The sequence below is a fragment of the Oncorhynchus nerka genome, linkage group LG22, assembly GCF_034236695.1.
Source record: "Oncorhynchus nerka isolate Pitt River linkage group LG22, Oner_Uvic_2.0, whole genome shotgun sequence".
NCBI lineage: Eukaryota > Metazoa > Chordata > Actinopteri > Salmoniformes > Salmonidae > Oncorhynchus > Oncorhynchus nerka.
The window spans coordinates 65044510-65068723 of NC_088417.1; the positions used below are offsets into that span (position 1 = coordinate 65044510).

The window sequence follows — 24214 nt, forward strand, 5'->3', positions numbered from 1 at the left end:
TACTATAACACTGCAGCCATATTGAAATGGCAGCTTGTTCATACAATTACTATCTTGGAGTACATATTTATGAATTTCATATGGTCAAGCCAAATATAAGTTCCACAGAATGGAAAGGTACACGTGCTCACTCCCCCTGTCGGAGAAACTAGAGGAACATCAGGTTATTCAATTAAAGTTTTCAGCAAAATTATAAAACTATAGAATATTCAGACACTCCAATTGACAGAACACGTGTTCAGAAAGTGTTGCAAATTAAAGATGGCTAGCATGATACAGATACAATGTTGCAATGTCAGTTTCCCTGCACCCCCAGTAGGCTAGTAGTTACAATGTTGCACTGCCGAATGTAACAACTATCACGTGTTCGACTTTGCTCTTCAAATTTCCCACACTATACGGTGAATTTATCATGTACAATACGAGCCACGATTACTTAAAATTATCACCAAGTATTTGTCTCCACGCATGCTCTGTGGTTATAGCCGACCAATGTGTCAGCTCAACAACGTTGATATTACAATGTAACTAAACTTCATTGATGCAATACCATCGTGAAAAATAAAAGATGGACATTTTTAAACTCGAACCACAATGACTTCAGGATGATAAAAATGTCCTTACATGAAAAATTTCCACTTTCATATGAACAATATGTTATAGCCTACTCTCGCAAACAGCTTTGGCCACACCTAGATCCTGTCCTATTTTCACAAAAAAAGAGAAACCTTTTCTTCTTGAGCATTTGTTTGTGTGCCGGTGAGTTCCCGGCTGTGTAACTTGATAGGGGGCTCTGAGAGGGAATAAGGGAATGTGTTACTGCAATGGAGCAGAATGCAATACAGGTAAAGCCGACACTCACTTTATATTATTTTGAAATAAATCGTGATTTTCCTATGCGCACGCATGCCACTTTTACCTGTTGATATCGAAAATAAACCGACTATGTGTCGGTCTCATTTTGATATCAGTTTTCCCTTTTTCAAATCTGTAATTTTGTTTAGAATGTCGAATTGATTGTTATCCTATCAAGCTAAAAAGACTTTCGCAATTACAACTTTGCTGGATGAGTCACAACTTTCCAAGGGAGAAAATAGCTCGCTATTATATTTTGAAAGCCCCAAATTCCGCTGACATGATTATAGGATTTTATTGGTCAGGGTTTGCAATTTAATTCAACTTCAATACGTCTATATTTTCTTCTTGTTAATGATTGATTTCTTTGTGTGTCGTGTCGACTACTTACGTTCTCCCTCTCTACCCCCACCCCCACATTTCCACATTAAAAACAATTTTATCTGACGATTCCGCAATATTAAGAAACTTTTATGCTTGTTTTTCAAACAAATCGATGGTATTGTAACTTAAAACCAAGTTTGGAGTAAGTCGAAAATTAATATTTTACATTTGCAGTGACGTGATATTAAAGATTAAAATATAATCTAAGGAACAAGGTGGAGCAGTTTATTTAGCGAACAAATGGCCAACATATGGGTATAAAAAAATCCCTGACATTATGTATCGTGTTTATTTGGTATAGCTCAAAATGGAATGTTAATATTGTGAGGAAATCGCTGTACTTTGTACTTGAAATTGCGAGGATTATCTTGATTGTATAATACCAGGCCCACCAAAAACTTCTGTCGAATTGTAGGACTTCAGTAACAGTAGGCCTATATTGGTTGTATATTTAATATCAGAAAGGTTGAACATATATAGGTTATACTGCATTCATAATTATATTTAAGTTGTAGCGTATACAGTAATCATATGTTTCTCAAAGTTATGGTTGATATTATATGTTCCAATTATCTAATGATATAGGCCTACTTTTCCACTTCGTATAATGTTGTAATATTGTGTAGACAATGTTTTGTATAATAGGATATCCAAGGTCACATTGTTATTTTGCAGAAAGAACATATTTTCCATTCGTTTCTCTATTTCTGGAACAGCAGTGCAGGCTATTTCAAATGCCATCATGAGCATTAACGTATCCTTTCAGTAGGTTCGTTTTTTTCCCTTCAAAATCCTTCTCAAAATTGAAAATCCAGTTTTATGTGGTTTAAGGATTTACTGTAAAATCAGCCTTGCCTCGTTTTCACCACTAGTTGGCCAAGTGATCAACGTGTGCACGCACAGCTCTGTTCCTGCTGCATTGGAAGGGGGGTAGGGGCCGGGGTTGCTCGTAAATGCGCGGGTACGAGGGGTGCGAATTTGAGCATTTTCCTCATTTATGCACCTAGGATATACCCTATAATAGAACTACAGGGGTGTTAATTGATTTATTCTATATTTTTAGATTAGGACATCAGAGTTTAAGGTCTATATGAATTAAAATAGCCTGTTACAACACAGTTCTTCATAGTTTTGATTCATCACAAAACAAGTGTTTTATGTTGGATATCCAATTGTATCCTTTTATTTTTATAACCCTTTCAAATATGCATACAGTCACATCATACTATCTGTGAATAAGGATTGCCTACTAAATAGATTAGATATTTGGGAATGGGTATTGGTGCATGGTGACACTAGGGTGGAAAGCAGAGCGGGCTCTGTATTTGGCCTAATTCAGATATTGAAAGCCATTGTAATTTTGTGAAAATGGCTGTCCTTTGTGGCCAGTAGCAGCGAGGTTGCTCTCATATAGAGAGTCATATATTGAGCAGAACAACATGTATGAACTAATGTTGATAAATGGGGAGGAATGCAGGCCTTTGCCAGGAACATTTGGTGGAATCTGAACGTTCATGCTCATGGCCCAAATGGATAATTGGTATCATGTGAATGAGTTTTTCTGTATGAGTTGTTTGACATTCAAATTGTACACATAGAAGGGATGACATCTGTATTTGTTTGAGTTTTGCCATTTAAATTACATTTCCCATGTCTAGATTACGGACATTTGTGATGGGCTCAGAAGTTAGTTGTACTATTAGCTTTTTTTAAATGATTATTGTTAACATTTATTTAACTAGGCAAGTCAGTTAAGAACAAATTCTTATTTACAATGATGGCCTAGTTGTACTGGGTGATAACTCACAAAACTATAACAAAAGAAGACTATGATTTCTGGGATTTTTCATGAAATGTAATTCATATAAGGGTCCTTTTGGAGGAAGGATTATTGACATATATTTGACATTTGTACCTTCAAGCATAATTGAAAAATAATTATTTAAAGTTGGAATATTTGTGACATTTTGGCCTTACCAAGGCCTCTAAGAGTGTATTAAACATAACGTTCCAAAGTAGGATTTCAGATACTTTTAGAGTTAGGATCCAATTTGTAAGTATTACCAAACAGTAAATGTGAAACTATATTCAAAATGGTCGCCCTCTGCTGGTGATTTGCAGGATGTACAATGATACAAGTATGATGGCTGTGATTGGTTACATCGCCTGTTCGACAATATAATTTAAAAAATAGCCAAATCATACTTTTTATTGTTTCAGTATTGATGTTTATATTCCTGAATTAATGTAGTTTAAAAAAATCAAAATACTACTTATTGCTGAGCAAGCGGTACAGCTAAAGAGGAAACATTAGAGGCTTAAAGACAACATTTCCCAAATGTTTAAACTTCAATTAATTATTCCTCAATTATGCTTTAAAAATGACCCATCTATTGATTACATTTTGTGAACATACTAAAAATCATGGTCTTGTTTTGTGAGGAATCACCCTATTATTCAAATGGTATATTATTTTCTGTTTAAAGGAAGTTGATTTAAATAGCAGTTGTCAGGAGCTTAGTACTTAAAATATTCTGAACTAAATTCTTAACAATTTGAATAAGATATGTGGAGCTTTTCAAGTCCTAGTCACATGATTATTGTTCCCAGTATAATTGCTGAATAAATTACGAGTACACATAGTTTTGTTGTTTGTTAAACTAATCTTTAACAGAGTTGTATTCATACCATATTACAATTTAGCTTAAATGGACTTCATGAAAATCAAATGGGGAACAAGACTACATTTACATTATGGATCGAGGTTGATTCAGATCACATGCCCTGTCATTGAACAGACGGGAATGGTTGAAATACTCTGGCCTCTCTCTCTCGCTCACACAGTGGTTAGGTGCTCCCTCCTACCTGCGTGGCTCCTTTGCCTTCTATAAGTCAGTGAGCTGTGGGTCCGGGTCCGCTGCTCAGGTCTGGAAACTGGGGGAGTTCTACTATGTACGCTGTGGCCCTGAAGAACCTGTGGGCATTGCTGAGGTATGAATTCTAATAGCTCTGTTAGTTTGCACATGATACTTGCCATACCAGGGGTGTATTCAGGGTGGTGACTGTGTAGAACGTTGCAGATGGATACTCAATATCTGTTCTTCCCTAAGGATTTCTACCTGATTATGAACGTTCTGTAACATTGTACCCTCATGAACGGACCCCAGAGTTTTGGGATGAATTCCTTCTTGTGCCACTGTACCGATTACGTATTTATTGTAAGTCGCTCTGGATAAAAGCATCTTCTATGTATTTCTTATTTCAGGTGATGTTACTGTGGGAGGACCAGGCCCAGTGCCATCTGCTGGCCAGCTCCAGACTCTACTTCCTCCCTGAGGATACTCCCAAAGGCAGAACCAGAGAGCATGGCGAGGTGGGTAGGGGGCAGGGCACCACCGAGCTCGATTGTTTTACATAATGTAGAAGTGTTCAAACTAAACTATAACAATTTTAAAACTATGTACATTTTAAAGTCTACATTACTGTAAACACTGAGTGTGGTTGTCATACTGTTTCACCAAGAATCACACAAACCTACCGGCCATATGTCATTGCTAGACTAGCGTGTCATATACAGCATATCTCATGAAAGGACATACTGTACTGTGCATTTCTTCCATAGTCAAATTTTGGCTTGGGTTGATGCAATAATGGATTGTGTGTGCCTGGCTTTTAGCCTACTTGTTTAACCACAAGTGTTTCTCAATTTACAAATGGTTGCCACATAACTAACTATTAACAAGAATCATTAGATTGATGTGTCACTTTTCCCCTTCTTATTTGTGAAATGTTTTTAACTTGCACAATTCATGTATAATGAAATGCATTCTTACTAAAGTATATTCTTCATACCTAAAGTTTTAAAAGTGCATACGAATGGCAAAGAGTCGTTCTATGAGATGTTATACTTGTATTTTTATTTATTTATTCCATTCCAAAAAAAACATTATTTTTGCTGGGATCATGAATCCCAGGTTTTCCAAAGTCTCCTATTTCACTATAGTGCTATGTTAATCATAGTGAAAAATAACATCTTTAGAGGGGAGTCGTGGTAAAAAAAAATACCTGTTACAGTTTGTTGTTCATGTATTCCCCTATAGTTGGAGGTGAATGTGAAAAATGTGTGAGATAGGCCAGCTTGCTTCTATCAGTGGTATAGGTGTGTAGTGCCTGAGGCACAAGTGCTGTGGATCATTGTCACTGGTGTCAAACGGGTCTGGGAGGCGTAGGAGAGCTCTGATGGCTCCTCATGTGCCACAGGCCATTGGTACTCTGACTGGGAGAACTTAATCTTGTCCTATGTGGTGAAGATATGTAAACCAACCACATTCTGTGTCCACTAAAGAAACGGGTTAGGGTTAATAGGGTTACTAACTTAGTGAAGTCTAAGGTAATTTCTTCACAGCAATTTGTTTTTGCATGGGATGTATTTCCTTGATTCTTAAACAAAAATAATCTTGGTGGCCCTTTCTTTGAGGGTATGCACAAATAAAGTAGTATGGCTTTAATGGGGATCTAAGTGTGTGTGTGTGTGTGTCCCTCAGGATGAGGTGTTGGCTGTTTCTAAGAAGATAGTGGTGCGGGTGGAGGATCTGGTGAGGTGGACCTGTCCGGAACCTCAAGGTTGGAAAGGAGGCAGCCAGAAGTCCAGCAGGACCAACGGTCATCACAAACCCACCCCTATTATTACCAACGGAGCCCCAATGCCATTCAAAGAGAAGGCTGAGAGTGAGCGTCTAGGGGTCAAGGTGCTCAGCTACCCCCAGTACTGCCGCTTCCGCGCCCTGCAGAGGCGCATCCAGGACGAGGTAGGGTTGGGGCTCCAGAACCCCCATCTGCTGGCCCTGGGAGGGATCAGGGTGGCCCAACACAACACACAAGTCCTCTATTGCCGGGATACCTTCAACCACCCCACCCTGGACAGCAACACCAGTGTCTGGACACAGCTGGGTGAGCAGCAGGCTGGGGAACTTGATCTCTCTATTAATGTAAATGTGGCCAATGGCTGAAGTGATTATATTTTTTTAACCCTAATTAGACAATGGAATCTAAAATGGGTGGACAATAAATTCAAATTAATTAATGCAACCTTACACTATTATATTAACTCATTTACTGTATGTTGTGGTCATCTTGTTATTTTGTACTTAGTTCAATGTTTTTTGAAAGGCAAATTATTATCTTGTTATTTTGAATTAGGATTAAATGTATATCTCTCATTCCAAGGATGCACCTCTCTTAGCTTGAAGGGGCGACCCCGCAAGAGGAGAGGCAGGCCAGAAGGCCAGAAAGCTTTGGAGCCACCAGCCCTCAACCAATCAGAGTCCTGGATAGAGAGAATGAAGGTACACTTTGTTTTGTTCTAATAACTGTTGATATGGCTACATACATAACTTTCAGATGTCTTATTATTCACCTCATATTCACTTAGAAATTACTTAATATCATAGTAATTACCTTTTAGGTTTCTTTGTCATGAAATGCATCAAATACACTCTTTATGCCAAGTAGTTACTATTCTTAGACGTGAGAATTCCACATTTCCTAATAGACACCAACTGGAATGGGGATGTACAGCATTACTAGATGTAGTATTGTTATAACCTTATGTATCCTGTAGGAGAATGTGATGGGCAGTGTGGAGATGCATTGTGAGGAGGGCTGTCTCCCCCACTCTGATGAGCAGCTGTTCCTGGATCAACTCTACTGCTACATGGAGCGCTGCGGCTCACCCATCAGCAAGGTGCCCAACCTCGGCTTCAAGAAGAGTGAGTCGCTCACTGATGACTTCATCAACCACCATTAATACTCCTACCAAAGGTTTTGAATACAAAGGGTCCTTTGCTGTACTTTCAGTTTGATTTGATGAGTTTTCCCTACAGAACTAAATAAAATGTTCCCACCATGTCTTTGAACAAGCTGTATATGTGTCAGCGTTGTAAACCAGACCGTCAAGGCCACAGCTCCTAGGACCTATGATATGCTTTAACACTCTTGTCTGTCCCCGTGTCTACAGTTGACCTGTTTGTCATGTACTCTGTAGTCAAACGGCTGGGCGGCCATGAGAGGGTGAGTAGTGAAGGCCATCGTTCTGTATCATCCACATATCTTGTACAATAGTGGTACGATTGCAATATCTAAGCAAATTAGTTCATGTTTATGGAAAAAATTGACGGTCTAAAAACTACTTTTAAACCATTTACAATCTCTCTCCTGTAGGTGACGTCCCAGCGTCTGTGGAAGAAAGTGTATAATGAACTAGGAGGATGCCCGGGCAGCACCAGCGCAGCCACCTGCACCCGGAGGCACTATGAGAGGTGAGGCAGGAACACTGCTTGTGCCCAGACCAGTTTACATTGTGCCTCACCTAAAGCATGCCTATTCTTCTTGTGACAAAAGGAAACCATGTTTATAACCACAGTACACAATATAACCCAGGCTTCAGCTGTGAGAAATGCTGATTCGGGGGTCTGATACGATTTAATGAACAAATTCAATATATACTATTTCTCTAGAATTATAGGCTAATGCAGGGGTCTCCAACCTTTTCTAGCATGAGAGATACTTAAAAAAAATTAAACGTCACACGCTATTTATTTTTTTCTCTAGCTTTCAAATGGGCACGTTCTTCTATTCTCCCCTGCAACTCTTCACGGGGTCCTTAGTGTACAAGAGGAAGTAGTGCATAGTTTACTGTCAATATACCTGGTAAAATAATGGTTAATAAGCTATTCAAATCTGTCATGTCTTTCCCAAGTTCTGTTTTATGTTTTCCCAAATCACGTTTTCTCAGTTGTATTTTCCTGGTTTAGATTTGTCGAAATTACAATTGTTCATAGAGAAAGAACAAAATTGAATGCCAATGCTTAAATCACATCACACATGTGGGGTCTAATCTGCCTGTCCAGTGATGGTTTTGTACTGCTGCTGATTTCATGCCAAAGTTTGCAAATAAGATACAAATTATATACTTACTCATAATATACAGTGCATTCGGATATTAATCATACCCCTTGACTTTTTCCACATTTTGTTGTGTTACATCCTTATTCTAAAATGCATAATTTAAAAAATTCATTTTATAAACTATCACATTTACGTAAGTATTCAGACCCGTTTACTCAGTACTTTGTTGAAGCACCTTTGGCAGCAATTACAGCCTCAACTTCTTGGGTATGACACTTCTAGCTTGGCACACCTGTATTTGGAGAGTTTCTCCCATTCTTCTCTGCAGATCCTCTCAAGTTCAGTCAGGTTGGATGGGGAGTGTTGCTGCACAGCTATTTTCAGGTCTCTCCAGAAATGTTCAAGTCCGGGCTCTGGCTATATTTCTGTCAACCCACAAGATGGTTATCACATCAACTGGCTACTCACGGAGTGATAGACAAACGCGCTCATCACACAGACTGGGGCAATATTGTTGGAAATTAATTGGCAGATATTGTGTTTTAGTTTTGGCTTTTAAGCCAATAGTGGCTAACCAGGGGTGGGATAATGTAAATGTTGCGTTGATAGCAGCTGGGAGCTTGCAGGAGGGTGTCACCAGTCCCACACCTGCGAGATTTGTTTATGACCGTTTGCGGTGGAACACGTGAAAATTGCTTTTACTTTCAGAGTTGTTTGGCTAGTTACTCATTGATGGGCTGACCTATTAGAGACCCCTAGGCTAATGGGCTGTACAGTACCTGGTTGAAATCCACTGCATTTTAGGCTTTTCGGCATTGGTGTTTCCTTACAAAACGTGTTTTTCATTTTGGAACTTTTGGTTCTGTGTGTTTCCCTCAGGCTGATGCTTCCCTATGAGGAGCACATACATGGAAGAGGAGCAGAACTCAAACTCCCAGCATCCACTGGGCCTATCCGGGGCAGGGGGAGGAGACCGCTGGTGAAGAAGACTGCAACCCCCACCCCTCCTCCAGTAAGTGTCTGCTCATCTCTCACTCCACATACAGTTCATTGTTGACTTGCTCAGTTCATGTCAGTCATTTGATATTTAATATGCTGTCATCGCTAGTTGTCTTGGCTTGACCTGAATCTGATGTAAATTTATGTATTCTATTACATTCTAGAGACTAACATGAGAATCATTCAGAAAGTGTAACTGAATCCATCCTCATGTATGGCATCTCTCTCTCACTAGACTATTTCTCCAGGCGGTGTGGTGGTAGTGAAGAGGGGCAGGGGCAGACCTCCAGGCAAAAAGAACCAGGCCAAACTTCTAGCCTCCAAGGCCAGTCCAGTGGTCCTGTCTCCCCCAGCCAAACCCAGCCTGGACCTAGGGTCCAAACCCCTGCAGGACCCCTCTCTCCAGTCCCTGTCTGTGTTCCAGGGGCTAAACCTGGCCAACATGCCACTAACCCCAGAACTGTCCCCCATGTCTGTCCCACTCCTGCCCAAAATGGAGAGGGAGGTAAAGGTGGCGAACGGGGATACTCTAGCACCATCACCCACTCTGTCTCCTGCAAATCTCCTGTCTGATCTCTCCAGGCTCCACGCAGCGGGCTCCCTAGGAGGGTTCAGGCCCTCTAAAGGCCCCTATCCCCTGGATCTCTTTAGGAGCCGACTGGGCCTCAATAGCTTAGACAGCCCTGGTCTAAACACCCAGGACCCTGCCTCCCACCAGCCCTCCAGCTTCCACCTCCAGGCCAAAGCAGGGAGCTCAGACACCCCCCTTCCCAATGGGGACCAGCCCCATCTGCAGTCTCACCACCAGTGTTTGGGGTGTGGGCTTGATGAGGCAGCCCAGGGGGGGGGCAGCAGCAGTACTAGCACCAGGGAGGGCCGTAGCAGCAGGCCTCCCCTGCCCCCTCTCCGGGTCCTACCCCTGGATCTGGACTGCAGCCTGCAGGTGCGCCAGCTGATGCATACACGGCTGGGCTTGGCCCAGCTTCACTCCTTCACCAAGCGGCTGTCGGAGGTCTTAGCCCAGGACCTGAGTGGCAAGCCCTGTTTACCCATCACCCCTCCCCCAGAGCAGGCCCTACCGCTCAACCTCAGCAAGCGCTCCACCACCAGAAGATCTGCCTCTGATACTGGCTCCAGGATGGCTGCAGGGGATCAGGAAAATGGTGACACCACACTCCCCTTAGCTAAAAGGCATAGAATGGAGTCGTGCGAGGAGGCTGAGGACCTGAGCTCACCCAGCAGGGCAAGGGCTTTCCTCCTGGAGCTGCCTTGTCACACCACCAGCCCAGACACCAATTCTCCATCTCCCCAGCTCTGCCTCACCGAGTCTGGGGAAGGTTCTGGAGACACCCCTCTGGAGAACCAGGGCAGGACGTCTGACTCTGAGCCAGTAATCCAGGTGAAGGTGGAAGAGGACTGGAGGGAGAGCAGCTTTGTGGAGGTGGAGCCTGTGGAAGACTGCTCTGTAAAAACAGAACAGGAGATGGTGGAGAAAGAGGGAGGAAATATAAAGATGTGGGAGAATGGGAAAGAAGAGAAGATGGCAGTTGAAACTGTTAAAATGGAGGATGGTATACAACCGCAATCGGAGGAGGGAGAAAAGGCAGTAGTGGAGGGGAGTAAACTGGAGAGGGTAGAAGAAGAGGGTAAAACCATAAATATGGAGGATGCTATATCAGAGAGGGGACTGAGGACTCCTTAGCCCACTCTACAAGTGGCTCTGGGGGCCAACAGGAGGATGAGGAGATGTGATGTTGAGGCTTCTGTCAAAGGGCTGCCCAGTTCTGTCCTGCCTCCAACCCAGGCCCAGCCAAGGTACCTGAACAACTGCACACAACCCCAACAGCCTCACGACTAACACCGACAATCACTCCTCCACTCTCCCTTATGGGAGGTAACTCTCAAACATACAATCAAAGACTAAAATCCTGTGAACTCAGTAACGACACACACACCTTTGAAAACACTGCCATTTGCCTTGACACTATTCAATGATCTAATTATGTACATTGTATGATACTATGCATAATACAACTTTCGGGCTTCATCTAACTTGAATTATGTAGCTATATTAAAGCTTAACTTGTGTTCTACGTTTCGTAGGAAATACTATCGTTTTTTAAATTTTCTTTTTACTGTTAAATGAAGTATATTACAAAACAATCAGTAGGTCAGAGGTTTTTATAACAATCCACTCCCTTCCTGGACCAAGTTTTCCAAAAGCATCTTAAGGAGAAGTTCATCGTTAGAACCATAGGATCAAGGATACAAAAAGATGTGCCTTGAATCTCTTGTGCTCTGATTTGTAGTCATTCACGGAGTCACACAAATGGCAACAACCAGGAAAACATCTGTTTGTTTTCCAGTAGTGCCCTTCAGTCTTGCATTTATTACTTCCTGTTTGTTTCCAACGACGGCAGGATTTGCACTCCTACTGTACTGGTTCCCTTTCCTTCCTTTTATGCGGAAGTCACTTACAATATTTATTATTTAACTTTCTGATGCCAATTGTAATGTATTTTAATGTCTGTCTCGTTTCAAAAACAATATTCTGACACCACTGGCCTGGTTAACGTGAGATTTAGTCGTTGTTGCCTTATTCCGAGTCAATTGACACCAGTAAGTAATTCTGTCAGACAGATATATGAAATGCCATATTTTGTTTACGGTAAACTGGGGTGTGCCCAGACCAGATGTACAGTAGAAGGGGGATTTTTATTGACTATCAACACCAAATGTGTTACTGTATGATTACCATAAAGAGAGTAAAGATTCTCGGCTGTAGAATTTTACAAAAAATATAACTTTTCCAAAACCTACAAAAAAACGTTTTCCTGTTGATATCCTTATTAAATATTTGGTTAAACAATTACAGCTGGTTGTGGCTCAAACTGTTTTATTTATTTGGTCTATTTCTTTGTTTAAAAGTGTCAGCATACCATTGAGGTGAACGGTCCACATGCCGGCCATTGGGTGAGATGGCAAAATGTAGTAGTTGAGCTACACATCATTTTGGTGTGGCAAGTTCCTCATTGAGTTGAATAGGTATTTAATGCTTTTACTTAAATAGTTTGTAGCTTTTTGACGTTATTATTTTAATTATAGAGTTTAAGATCAAATGTTTACATTTCAATCATGCATGTAGAACAAAATCAACTTAATGTTTTTGCGTCTTAAGTACTTTGAATACTGTCCGACTGGTACTTTATTAGTTGGTTCACAGTATACCAACTTCTGGTTCAAATGGGAAAGAGTATCTTCATTCAACTTTAAAATATGGATGGTCATAATTCCTAGAAAAGAAAATTGCAGCATATGGAATTGATTTGCAGTTGACTCCGATCAACTGGCTTTTCTTTTCCCCCTTTGTTTTATTTCTTGAACACCTGCTACAGAGTTAATGTCATGTAGTTGTCTTTATTTCAATCTGTATCAGTTGAGCTCATCTTGTTCATGGAAGAAATCTGTCTCAAGTATTAATTTCTCTGTGTATTAGAGTACGGCCAGCGCCGTGCCACACCTTGACTCCTGTACTCGATGACAATTTGATTTATATGGTTGTTTCAACCATTTGTTTTATCACTGTATATTAAATATGTTTTTCAGTTTTTTGCACAAGTTTATAGACTGAGTATACAAAATATTAAGAACACCACTTTCCATGACATAATGACCAGGTGAATCCAGGTGACCGCTATGATCCGTTATTGTTAAATCCACTTCAATCCGTGTAGCTGAAGGGGACCCTTGAGACATGGATGGTGTATGTGGGCCATTCAGACGGTGACTGGGCAAGACAAAATATTTAAGTGCCTTTGAATGGGGTATGGTAGTAGGTGCCAGGCGCACCGGTTTGTGTCGAACTACAATGCTGCTGGGTTTTTCACACCCAACAGTTTCCTGTGTGTATCAAGAATGGTCCACCACTCAAAGGACATCTAGCCAACTGGATCTGGGAAGCATTGGCGTCAACATGGGCCAGCATCCCTGTGGAACGCTTTCGACACCTTGTAGAGTCCATGCCCCGATTAATTGAGGCTGTTCGGAGAGCAAAAGGCCAACTCAATATTAGGGTAGATGTTCCTAATGTTTCCTATACTCAGTGGAGCTGTTTTGCCAGACACGGTGACTAATCCTGGACTATAAAATCTATTTCAATGGAAATTCTCCATATAGCTTGCTTTTTAGTCCAGGAATAGAGTTAATCTGTGTCTGGGAAATTGCCCCTTTATTGTAGGAAAAGGTCTCTTTCTGTAATGCAAGAAGTATAGAGACGGACAGTTTCCTAAATTGACCACTAGATGGAGACCACAGGCCAGCACTGTCCTATGAACAGTCAGGCCTGTTGTACAGTCCTGGAGGGGAGGAAGGATATTCTACACTACAGAAGTAACTGTTGAGTTTGCTACAATGCAAAAAATATCAGTGCAGATATATTAAATAATTGAACAGCCCAGAGATCTGTATTCACAAAGAATAGATAGGCGTTTCAGTAGGCCTTGCACTTGGGTATGTGTCAAAATTGCTATAATTTGAGTGTTTTGGTAACCTCGAGGCATAATGGTATCGCAAATAATTTCTTGAGACCTTCCAGAGAAACATGATGTGTGGGGGGGCAAGCAATTATTTAAAAAATATAAAATTTACTTTCAGTAGCCCTAGTACTGGTTTAGTGCAGGGGTGGGCAATTCCTGTCCTCAAGGGCCTGATTGGTGTCACACTTATTCTCCGTCCCTAGCAAACATTCTAAACCAAAGCTCATGATTAGGTGACTATTGGAGGCAGGTGTGTTAACTCGGGCTGGGGCAAAACTGTTACACCAATCAGGGCCTCGAGGACTAGAATTGCCTACCCCTGCTTTAGTTTATTCTTTATTCTTCACACCTTATGAATGAATTGAATGTCCCACAAGCACACAAATACTTGTATACGTTTCCATATCATATACATCCTGCATTCCTGTTGATGGAAGCGGCTCCTGTATTCAATGCCACAGCCAGGCTGGACACTTTGTGTAAACAGTCACAGCAAAAAGGAAATGAACACATTCCAGAAGCCACCAGATCATTGCTTTGTTGTTCTTGGCACCACACAGTAGAGAGTTAACTGGGGTCCAGGTATGGGCAGAGATGTGTTATTGTCTGTTTAGCCATGTCATGGACAAGCGTCACTTTTTGTATTGCTTTCTATAACGGGGATTGCTGCCCTGCATTTTGGGAGCCCTTTTTGTCGAATACTGAAATTCCTGTCATTCAGCTACTATCTGTGGTCCGATTTTGTTTTCCAACTTAGAACTCTCTATGAGTCCAGGCTTCACTGGTCTGGTAGGTGGATTGTATTTTTCCTGCACAGCAAGAAGTGATCCTTTTGGGAGATATAAATGTTAGTTCTGTAACGCTGGCCTCCTAGTCTCAGACAGACTCTGTGTTGACTAAAGTAACACTAAACGCTTCTTTCAGTGCACAAAGCGGTGAGATTTACGTCTTGCTAATAACTCTTACACCTTGAACAAGATTACGATCCTTGCCTCTAAAAATAGTAATTCAAATAAACTTACAACTGAACTTCTATTTTTCCCTATATTGGGCCACTGCTTTGATGTTAGTTTGTGTTCGTTATAGGATAGGATGTCCACAAGGGAAAATAGTCTTAGACATTATGTGGAAAATAAAGCACAGAAGAAGGGATGTCTGACCAAATGAAGTGTCTTGTTTTTTTCTCCCTGTGGTTATTTAGTGTGTTTTTTTTTCGGCACATCAACCATCTGTCTGTTCTCCATGGCGGCAGAGTGAGAGAGAGGGAGAGCGTTCAGGGGGGCCTGTGTCTGAGCAAGACTTATATGGACACCCCGTGATTGTTTTCCTCTTAGACGTGAGGGTGAGTCAGTGATAGAAAATTGTTGTTTGTGCATGCCTGCCTACAGTATGTGTCAGCTGTGGCAGACTGTTCCAAGGATATGGTCCTCTTCCCTTATAGTCGGGGGACTTGGCTAAAGCACAAAGTTCTGGGACCAGGGTAATCAGAGTGTGTGTAGAGTGGAGATGTGAGTTGAAACTAAAGCCTTTTGTCTTTGTCCACCTGCCATCACTCCCCTTCACCCTCCAGACTTCCTCAAATAGAACCAGATCAATTAATCAATACCACTCTGTTATAAAGTCAGAACAAGCTGCTTATTGTCCTCAATCTAACTGTTTCTCCAGCCCAGTTTGAAAGTACTCTGAATGAATATGAAATCATGTTACTTTGATCAAATACGAGAAATGAATTCTAATGCTGTGTTATTTATGTTTCGGACAGATTAAATCAACTAGTTTGTGATGTGTAATCCAGTTTGAGCTTGATGCAAAAGCTGCTGTTTTCTCCTCCCTTCAGCCCTGACAGAGTAATTTGGCCATTCAAAGACTCCATTAGAAATGGGAGCTTGGTGTCAGAGACCTGTATGGAGCTGCTGGCTCAATCCCCTGCTGTTCCGTTTAAGACAGGGTGTGAGCTTTGGGCACTGAAGCCAACGCACACACACCACGATCCCACCCAAACACACACCCCATGTATGCATATTGCTGCTGGAGAATCCTGGACGTTGGATCCCAGCCCAGTCTCTGCCGGACAGATGTCTTCCCTGAGGACAATAACCGGTGAAAATAATTGGTACCTTAGCCGTCTGGAGGAGACACTGAGGACCGAATGGATGAGAATTAATTAATGTTAACCCACTTAACAGGCAGGGGAGGGTGGACGCTCGGGGCCAAACACAGATCCTCATATGATGAGACAGCAAGGAAAGAGGGGTGTGAGCATGTGTCGTATGAGGGTCATTGATGTGGAGATGGGGCTATCGTTGGATAAAGAGGATAAGAGAATATAAACTCAGCAAAAAAAGAAATGTCCTCACTGTCAACTACGTTTATTTTCAGCAAACTTAACATGTGTAAATATTTGTATCAACATAAGATTCAACAACTGAGACATAACCTGAACTAGTTCCACAGACATGTGACTAACAGAAATGGAATAATGTGTCCCTGAATAAAGGGGGGGGGGGTCAAAATCCAAAGTAACAGTCCGTATCTGTTGTGGCCACCAGCTGCATTAAGTACTGCAGTGCATCTCCTCCTCATGGACTGCACCAGATTTGCCAGTTCTTGCTGTAAGATGTTACCCCACTCTTCCACCAAGGCACCTGCAAGTTCCCGGACATTTCTGGTGGGAATGGCCCTAGCCCTCACCCTCCGATCCAATAGGTCTCAGACGTGCCCAATGGGATTGAGATCCGGCCTCTATGCTGGCTATGGCAGAACACTGACATTCCTGTCTTGCAGGAAATCACGCACAGAACGAGCAGTATGGCTGGTGGCATTGTCATGATGGAGGGGGGTGTTACGCAGAGAGGAACAGGTGAACCCAAGTGCAGACTCAGACAAGGAGACTGGGATGAGGTAACCAAGGTATTTATTGAAACACAGGGGGAAGATGGAGTGCAGGCCAGGGGAAGCTCGGGCGGGTTGCAGGAAACCAGGTGCGGAGGCTGAGGCTGGTGGGAGAGGTGTTGGTACAGGGTAAGCAGGTCTGGCGGGGAATCCAAGGGTGCAGTAGAGTGGGGGATCCAGGACAGAGTAACAGGACTGACAAGACGTGGGACTGGAGACAGGGACCAGATTCAGAGCGGGCAGAACTGTAGCGGAGAGGAAAACAGTGTCAGGCAAGGAAAACAGGATCTAAACAGGAACAAACGGCTAGAAACGTAGACTGACTGAGCAGAGATTACAATCTGGCAGCGTGGAAGTGGCAGGGCTGAGTATTGTAGAGGTCTTAATTATGGAACAGGTTGCAGCTGGTGGGGATCCGCCCACACAATCACAGAGAGAGAGAGAGAGAGAGAGGTGGTGGCAGGTCAAGGAGACACAGGATGAGCAATAGAGTGCATGGCAGTTGCAGATGCAAGGGGGGGGGTTAAATGATTGACAGTCATCATCTCTATTTCTGAGTGGCATGCTGTGATGTGTGTCAGGCTGGTGAAGGATTAATAATATGAAACCTTAAACATATGTATAAATGAGCAATATTATTACCATATTATAAACAGTTTATTCCGTACTGTGATGTAAAGTGCTACCGCTATGTCCATTGAGAATACCTGTTCGTTCCTCTCATGGATGCTAGACACGTCCTGTCCCGTGTTGTGTTCTGAGTGACAGTTCCCTGGCCCTTTGGTGATAGGGCTGGCAGAAGTATGTGGACGTTGAGCCAAATGAGACCTGGGAGCCAGAGTCATTTCTAGCTTTTTGGGGGCCCTAAGCCCCCCTATGGCAAAACATTGTTGTAGCCTCCCTCTTAGCACCGGAGAGAGAAAAAATTCTGCAAATCTACATATTTTGCCATAGGGTGTAGATAAAATGTTTCAGATTAAAAGCAATTTTTTTGCAATTCTACTAATTTTTCCAATGAACAGAGAGAACAATTTGCTGTTTTAAAACAAATTTAATGCGATTCTACTCATTTTACCATGGGGCGGAGAGAAAATTTTGCAGTTTTATAGCTCATTTCCTACAATTCAACAAAATATATGGGCCCAGTTAGCACTTTTGGTCCTCGGAAGTTGTGGGAACGTATGTTTTCACATTGGTTGTAGGAATAAAATATCTGAATGTTTTTTTAATAACTTCCTTAAAACATTCACTGAATGTTTCAATAAGACTTTTAATAACACTGCTATCTTATTTTGGGTTAATGTTTTTGAACTCCAAACACAGAAATTACACATGGAAATTCATTTCCTTAGGCAGTAATTATGCAAACACATGTATTTTTATTGTGACACAGCATCAGTGAGATGGAAACCTACAATCTTCTGTTCTCTATCCATGGAATTAGTCCTCTGTGCCACTAGGATGGAGCTAGCATGCCATGTTTTTTATGCATACACAGCTGTTCATTTTAGTCTATTCAAACAGACCCCATTCCAAATTTGGTGTGTCTCCCGCAGGACAGTTGAGCTAAAGTAGTGAACATTGAATTGCCAAAACATTGAAAATATTCCCTTGTCTCTGTCAGTTCCACATTGGGTAGACATCAATAGAGAAATATGTTTTATTTGAGGACTTTATTATTTTTCATTCCTTAAAGTCATCATCTCTTCTCTGCTCAGGCAGTAGCAGTCAGCCAGCCAGACCATCTAACATGATCTATATCTGTTCCCCATACTTTGCTGTCTTTAGTCTTCCTATTTAGCTAGCCTGCCTAAGTATGCTGCGGAGCTGTCTGACTCAATCATTTTACATGTTCTTCAAAGTAGATAAGGTATACTTTCATGAACTAGCTCTATCCCCCTGCTCTCCTCATTGTGTTTTGATGTTCCTCTCTCATGCAGTCTCTGTGTATGTAACCTAAAATAGCAGGCGTAAATGGCAATTGGCTGCAATGTCGAACAAGCCCATGGACACACTTTGGCTGTGTTTACTCAAGCAGCCCAATTCTGATATTTTTTTAAATTAATTGGTCTTTTGACCAATCAGAGCAGCTCTGAAAAATATCTGATGTGAAAAGATCTGATTTGATTGGTCAAAAGACCAATTAGTGGAAGAAAGATCAGAATTAGCCCAATTCTGTGTAAAAGCAGCCAAAGTGTGTCCATGAGTTTGTTCGACAGTGCAAGCGACTGCCAACTGACTGATCTACAAATTACCTTCCATCATAAATAACTACTCATTGTTATTTGTAGATCAGTCAGTCAGTAACAATTTACCCATGATATACAGCATTACGGTTTTGATCCTTTGAACACGGCCCATGTCTGTCTGAGCGGGAAAGAATAGGTGCAATGGATTATGGTCTTATAGTTAATTACCCATTTTTCTGCTCTGAACTAGGATGAATATTTGCTTAATGAAAACTACAACTCCCTTCATCCCATTGTCCACATAGTTCTTGACTTGATTTCTCTCATTAATTATTTGATTTCTCTCTAGAGAAACTGCTGTTGGGCTCACACACAAAAAAAGAACTGAATGGAATTCAAGTAATTGAATCTGTACCGGTACCCCCTGTATATAGCCTTGTTATTATTATGTACATGTCTTGTGTTACTTTTTGATTTATGAGAAGAAAAAAACTTCAGTTTATTTAGTAAATATTTTATTAACTCTATTTATTGAACTACATTGTTGATTAAGGGCTTGTAAGTAAGAATTTCACAGTAAGGTCTACACCTGTTGTATTCGGCGCATGTGACAAATACCTTTTGATTTGATTTGATTTGATTTGAACCAACATTGGTCAAGTAGTTGTTCAATAACCGGAAAAACTACATTACGGGGAATCGCTCAGCACTACTTAATGATCTTGGAAGAATTTGAGAATGTTTTTGGACCCCAGGAAGAGTAGCTGCTGCCCCCCACGCCAGATAGCATATAGGCAAATCATAAGCCATGGCAAACAAAACATGAATTACCAGATAGTATAGCTGTAAAACTACAACATTTTCCCTCAGCCTCATGGCAAAACGTGTAGGAAATTAGCTTTCAAAATTATTTCAGCCTTATTGCAACATCTGTAGAATAGCATGGGATTAGCTATAAAACTGCTGGAAGCAAAGCACTGAGACTGCCCCTGAGGGTCCGTCCAACACTGGCTGGGTAGGAGTTGCCCGTAGGCACAGATCTAGGATCAGCTTACCCTCCCCAACTGTAACCTTAACCATTAGGAGCAAAAACACAAAAGATCAGTATGTAAGGGTAACACCCTCCTACTCAATTTGACACACTGGCCTGCTTTGGACTGCACTCAATAATACACTGTAGATCCAGACTGTGTTCTAGGGTCTGTATCCCAATTACCAGTAGACAAAACTGTTCTCTCTCTGCCAAATCTGCATACAGTACAGTACAGACTCTCCTAGTCCTCAGGGTTTGGGTTGCTCACTCAGAGAGCTCCAGGGGCACGATGACGCAATAACACACTGACACATTTCTCATCCCAGGCACATACTCCAGACGGGGTCGGATGTGGTACTATCAGAGCATGATTGCGCCGGTTATTTGCAAGTAAAACGTTCTCACTCAGAGGAAAGTTTCAGCTAGCTACAGCCTGGAGGCTTGGGGGGCTTTAGGCTGAGTCTCTTTTCCACAGTTGAGCCCAGACAGCAAATCCATCTCTGGGGAACCAGCCAGTACCAGACAAAGCATAAAACAATAACAGTGATTAAATATTGGGCTATTTTTTTAAATCAGAGAGCAAGTTATGAAGAGGAGTAATGAGAATGTAGTTTGTCAAAGTGTAAAAAATATGACTTTGGTCCAGCATTACGTTCCAACCCCAGATTATTGTGTGTCTAATAATCAAAACCCCCTCTCTACTGTTAGTTAGACCCCCATTCCTATGGGCTATATTGTTCAGAAATAAATTATTTGACTTGTCATTTCCCTGGTCTTTGTCAGGTCAGGTCAGGCCAGGTCAGATCGCGGTATAGTGCTGACTTTGACGGTGTAGGCCAGTGAGCACTCTGAGGCGCTAGGACCCAGCAGTGTTTTTAGAGACCAGTGAAAAATTCGCACTAGGACCACGCAGCTAGCGAGGCAATAGCGCTGCATTGTCTTTGTTCCTCCACTCAGAATCTCTCCCCGTCTCTCTCTATCCTTTCCTCTACTCCCATTACAGTATTACACGGGTCTGGATGATTGCAGAGACAGCAACATGGCTGTGAATCTCAGCAAGAACAGACTGGCCCTTCTAACAGCCTACCAGGATGTTATCAACGAGACCTCGTCTACCGACTGGTAAGTTAATTGAACATCCCTTCTCTATATCACGGCTCATTGGCTTTAAGTGTTTTATTGCGGGGTTTAATAGTTGAGCGGCGGGGTAAAGGTTACTATGTCAGGATTCATGGTGCATGTTGATACATTTTCTAGTGGATCGGTTGCAATTATAACGGGTCCTTTCCAAAGGTGTCAGATTAATCGGTTCAGAAATGGGAAAATTTATTTTATATAATTAGATCCCCCAAAGTGCTGAAATGTGCAACTGTTCAGAGCATACCAATTGACACCGGTCCCTGCTCCTCGTTAAGAAAATCAGCAGGTACTGTGCTCAATGATCAAATATTGAGCAAGAAAGAAAGAAAGAAAGAAGGAAGGAAGGGAGGGAGGATTCATTGGAAGGGAGGGAGGGAGGATTCATTGTTTGTTATGGACTAGTTTTTACTTTGGACCACTGTCTTTCTGACTGTCCCAGACACTGCGTTGTGGGGAGCCCCTGAAAAGGTTACACGTTGAGAACATCTCAGTTCTTTCCCCTTTTGCGAAAGCATACCGTTCTCGCAATTTGTACATCTCCATTTGCACATGGCATATGTAGCGTTCTTGCATCCCAACGAGCGAGTGTAGAGACGAGAGGAGCAAGGCGATAAGTGTCAATCTATCAACACTCGATGTGACCGGCCCTGCTTCCTCTCATTATACGCGATGTAACTGCTCGTTTGTCCCTGTTAGGAGGGAAATGTTTGTAAATGGGATGGTATGAACTCAGCCTACTGAGTGAGCGAAGGTCCCGTGTGTTTTATCCACACATTCCATCCGGCCTTGTGTCAATGCGGAGGCGTTTGTCTTCCCTTTGTGTGGAAATGGATACACAGTGGTAAGTGGAATGAATATATTTTCACTTACAAAACCAGCTGGACATACTTGGCTATGGAAGCAAGAGTGAGACATTCTGAAAGGCTGCACCCATTGACGTCCAGTGATGATTATATCATCTCTCTCTTTTGAAGAGGGTAGGCTATAATATGAGTAGGCACTGGGCTCAACTCTAAGCTAAACTGCTTACGTTATCATCTTTTCCAACTAGAAAGACAACGGCAGTCTCTTTCTATTGACTTATACAGAGTGATCTGATTGAATCATCGACAACATATCTGCTTTGTATCTCTTCATGTATAAAAGATGCCAGACCTAATGTGTATCTGGTTGAAAGAAACAAATCAATACTTAATCAGTCTGTGGCCAGTGGCGTAGCCCAGTCTTCACGCAAGCCCCCCCCCCCATTTTTTTGTTGCCATGGGGCAGGGATAATTTTTTTGAGTTTAGTGCTCAGGGATTGTTAAAAGAAGGGACTATCTCAAATATTTGTCTTAATATTAACTAAATTTGAAATATACTGTATATTTTGATAGATGATGCTTTGGTCTATCACGCCATGTAAAGGATCATCCTAATTTGTAGTTATTTTTCATAAAATGCACATGACTGGATTTATATCAACTAGGTGAGACACCATAACAGGTATTCTATTTTGATAATTATTGTCCAACAAGTGGTTAAAGGTCGTGATTGTTTAATTCTAACATTAGATTATTCAAATATGTAATACAAATCTCCATTTATTTGTTTTGTAGCACTATATAATGCTCCAGGGCTAATTTTGTTAGCATTTTGGCATGTTTTTCTAGATTTAAAACCAAAAACATTTAACCCAAACATTATCCCTTCAATTGTTTAAGCATATATTGCAGAACAGTGATTCCACTATTTTTTTTTCAGATCTTAAGGGGGGCTACCATCACTGACTGACTTGACAAGCCACTGACTGACTTGACAATTAAGATACTCAAAACAGACACAAATAAAAGTTTAAGACAAACGTTTGTAAAATAAAGACTATTTTGGAAATCCTCAATAAAAACAACCATTCTATCAGATCTTTCAGCACTCTGACGGAGTTGATGTTTTTTTACGAAGTTGGCAAAATAAAACATTTCAAGTGGTATACACACTAGCCATGAGTTTTTCTTCAGTTGCTTTGACACTATAACCTAATTAAATGTAACATTTTAACCAAAATTCTTATCATGCAAATGGAGTTGACACTTTATGATTGTGACCATGGTGACTCCAATATTGTATAAATCTATCAAAAGAATAGAACTTTACAGACCATGAGTTCTGTTGTTGCACTACATGTAATGAGGATGTGAATAAGGGGTCCTTATGGTTTAGCTGACTCTGCTCATTCCTGATTCATTTAGGATTTTTTACATCTGGTAAGAGAAAACATTTCAGTTAAAGCTGCAATATGTCACTTTTTGGGCGACCTGACCAAATTCACATAATGTGAGTTATACAGTGGGGAGAACAAGTATTTGATAAACTGCCGATTTTGCAGGTTTTCCTACTTACAAAGCATGTAGAGGTCTGTAATTTTTATCATAGGTACACTTCAACTGTGAGAGATGGAATTTTAAACAGAAATCCAGAAAAATCACATTAATTTGCATTTTATTGCATGACATAAGTATTTGATACATCAGAAAAGCAGAACTTAATATTTGGTACAGAAACCTTTTCAGAAACCTTTGTTTGCAATTACAGAATTCATAAGTTTCCTTGACCAGGTTTGCACACACTGCAGCAGGGATTTTGGCCCACTCCTCCATACAGACCTTCTCCAGATCCTTCAGGTTACGGGGCTGTCGCTGGGCAATACGGACTTTCAGCTCCCTCCAAAGATTTTCTATTGGGTTCAGGTCTGGAGACTGGCTAGGCCACTCCAGGACCTTGAGATGCTTCATACGGAGCCACTCCTTAGTTGCCCTGGCTGTGTGTTTAGGGTCGTTGTCATATGCTGGAAGACCCAGCCACGACCCATCTTCAATGCTCTTACTGAGGGAAGGAGGTTGTTGGCCAAGATCTTGCGATACATGGCCCCTTCCATCCTCCCCTCAATACGGTACAGTCGTCCTGTCTCCATTGCAGAATAGCATCCCTAAAGAATGTTTCCACCTCCATGCTTCATGGTTGGGATGATGTTCTTGGGGTTGTACTCATCCTTCTTCCTCCAAACACGGCGAGTGAAGTTTAGACTAAAAAGCTCTATTTTTGTCTCATCAGACCACATGACCTTCTCCCATTCCTCCTCTGGATCATCCAGATGGTCAATGGCAAACTTCAGACGGGCCTGGACATGCGCTAGCTTGAGCAGGGGGACCTTGCGTGTGCTGCAGGATTTAAATTCTAATAATTGCGCCAACAGTTGTTGCCTTCTCACCAAGCTGCTTGCCTATTGTCCCGTAGCCCATCCC

The 24214-nt window shown here is 41.7% G+C and overlaps 2 protein-coding genes across 4 annotated transcripts in view; both read left to right on the forward strand.

The window, feature by feature from the left end:
- Positions 1 to 696: 696 nt before the first annotated feature.
- On the forward strand, positions 697 to 12752 carry LOC115105503 (uncharacterized). The gene is made up of 10 exons (XM_029627624.2): positions 697 to 845; positions 4084 to 4230; positions 4505 to 4612; positions 5784 to 6189; positions 6466 to 6584; positions 6860 to 7007; positions 7256 to 7308; positions 7459 to 7556; positions 9025 to 9157; positions 9380 to 12752. Exons 1-10 carry the CDS (start codon positions 825 to 827, stop codon positions 10844 to 10846), a joined length of 2700 nt encoding a protein of 899 aa, XP_029483484.2. The 5' UTR covers positions 697 to 824; the 3' UTR covers positions 10847 to 12752.
- A 7933-nt stretch (positions 12753 to 20685) lies between these two features.
- dbn1 (drebrin 1) overlaps positions 20686 to 24214 on the forward strand; it is a 107010-nt gene continuing 103481 nt past the window's right edge. For 2 of the 3 annotated variants that reach the window (XM_029627625.2, XM_029627626.2), the window contains exon 1: positions 20686 to 20915. In XM_029627625.2, coding sequence (XP_029483485.1) covers positions 20833 to 20915 — 83 coding nt within the window. In that variant the 5' untranslated portion in view covers positions 20686 to 20832. The remainder of the gene's footprint in view (positions 20916 to 24214) is intronic. The other variant, XM_029627628.2, reaches the window with a different exon arrangement.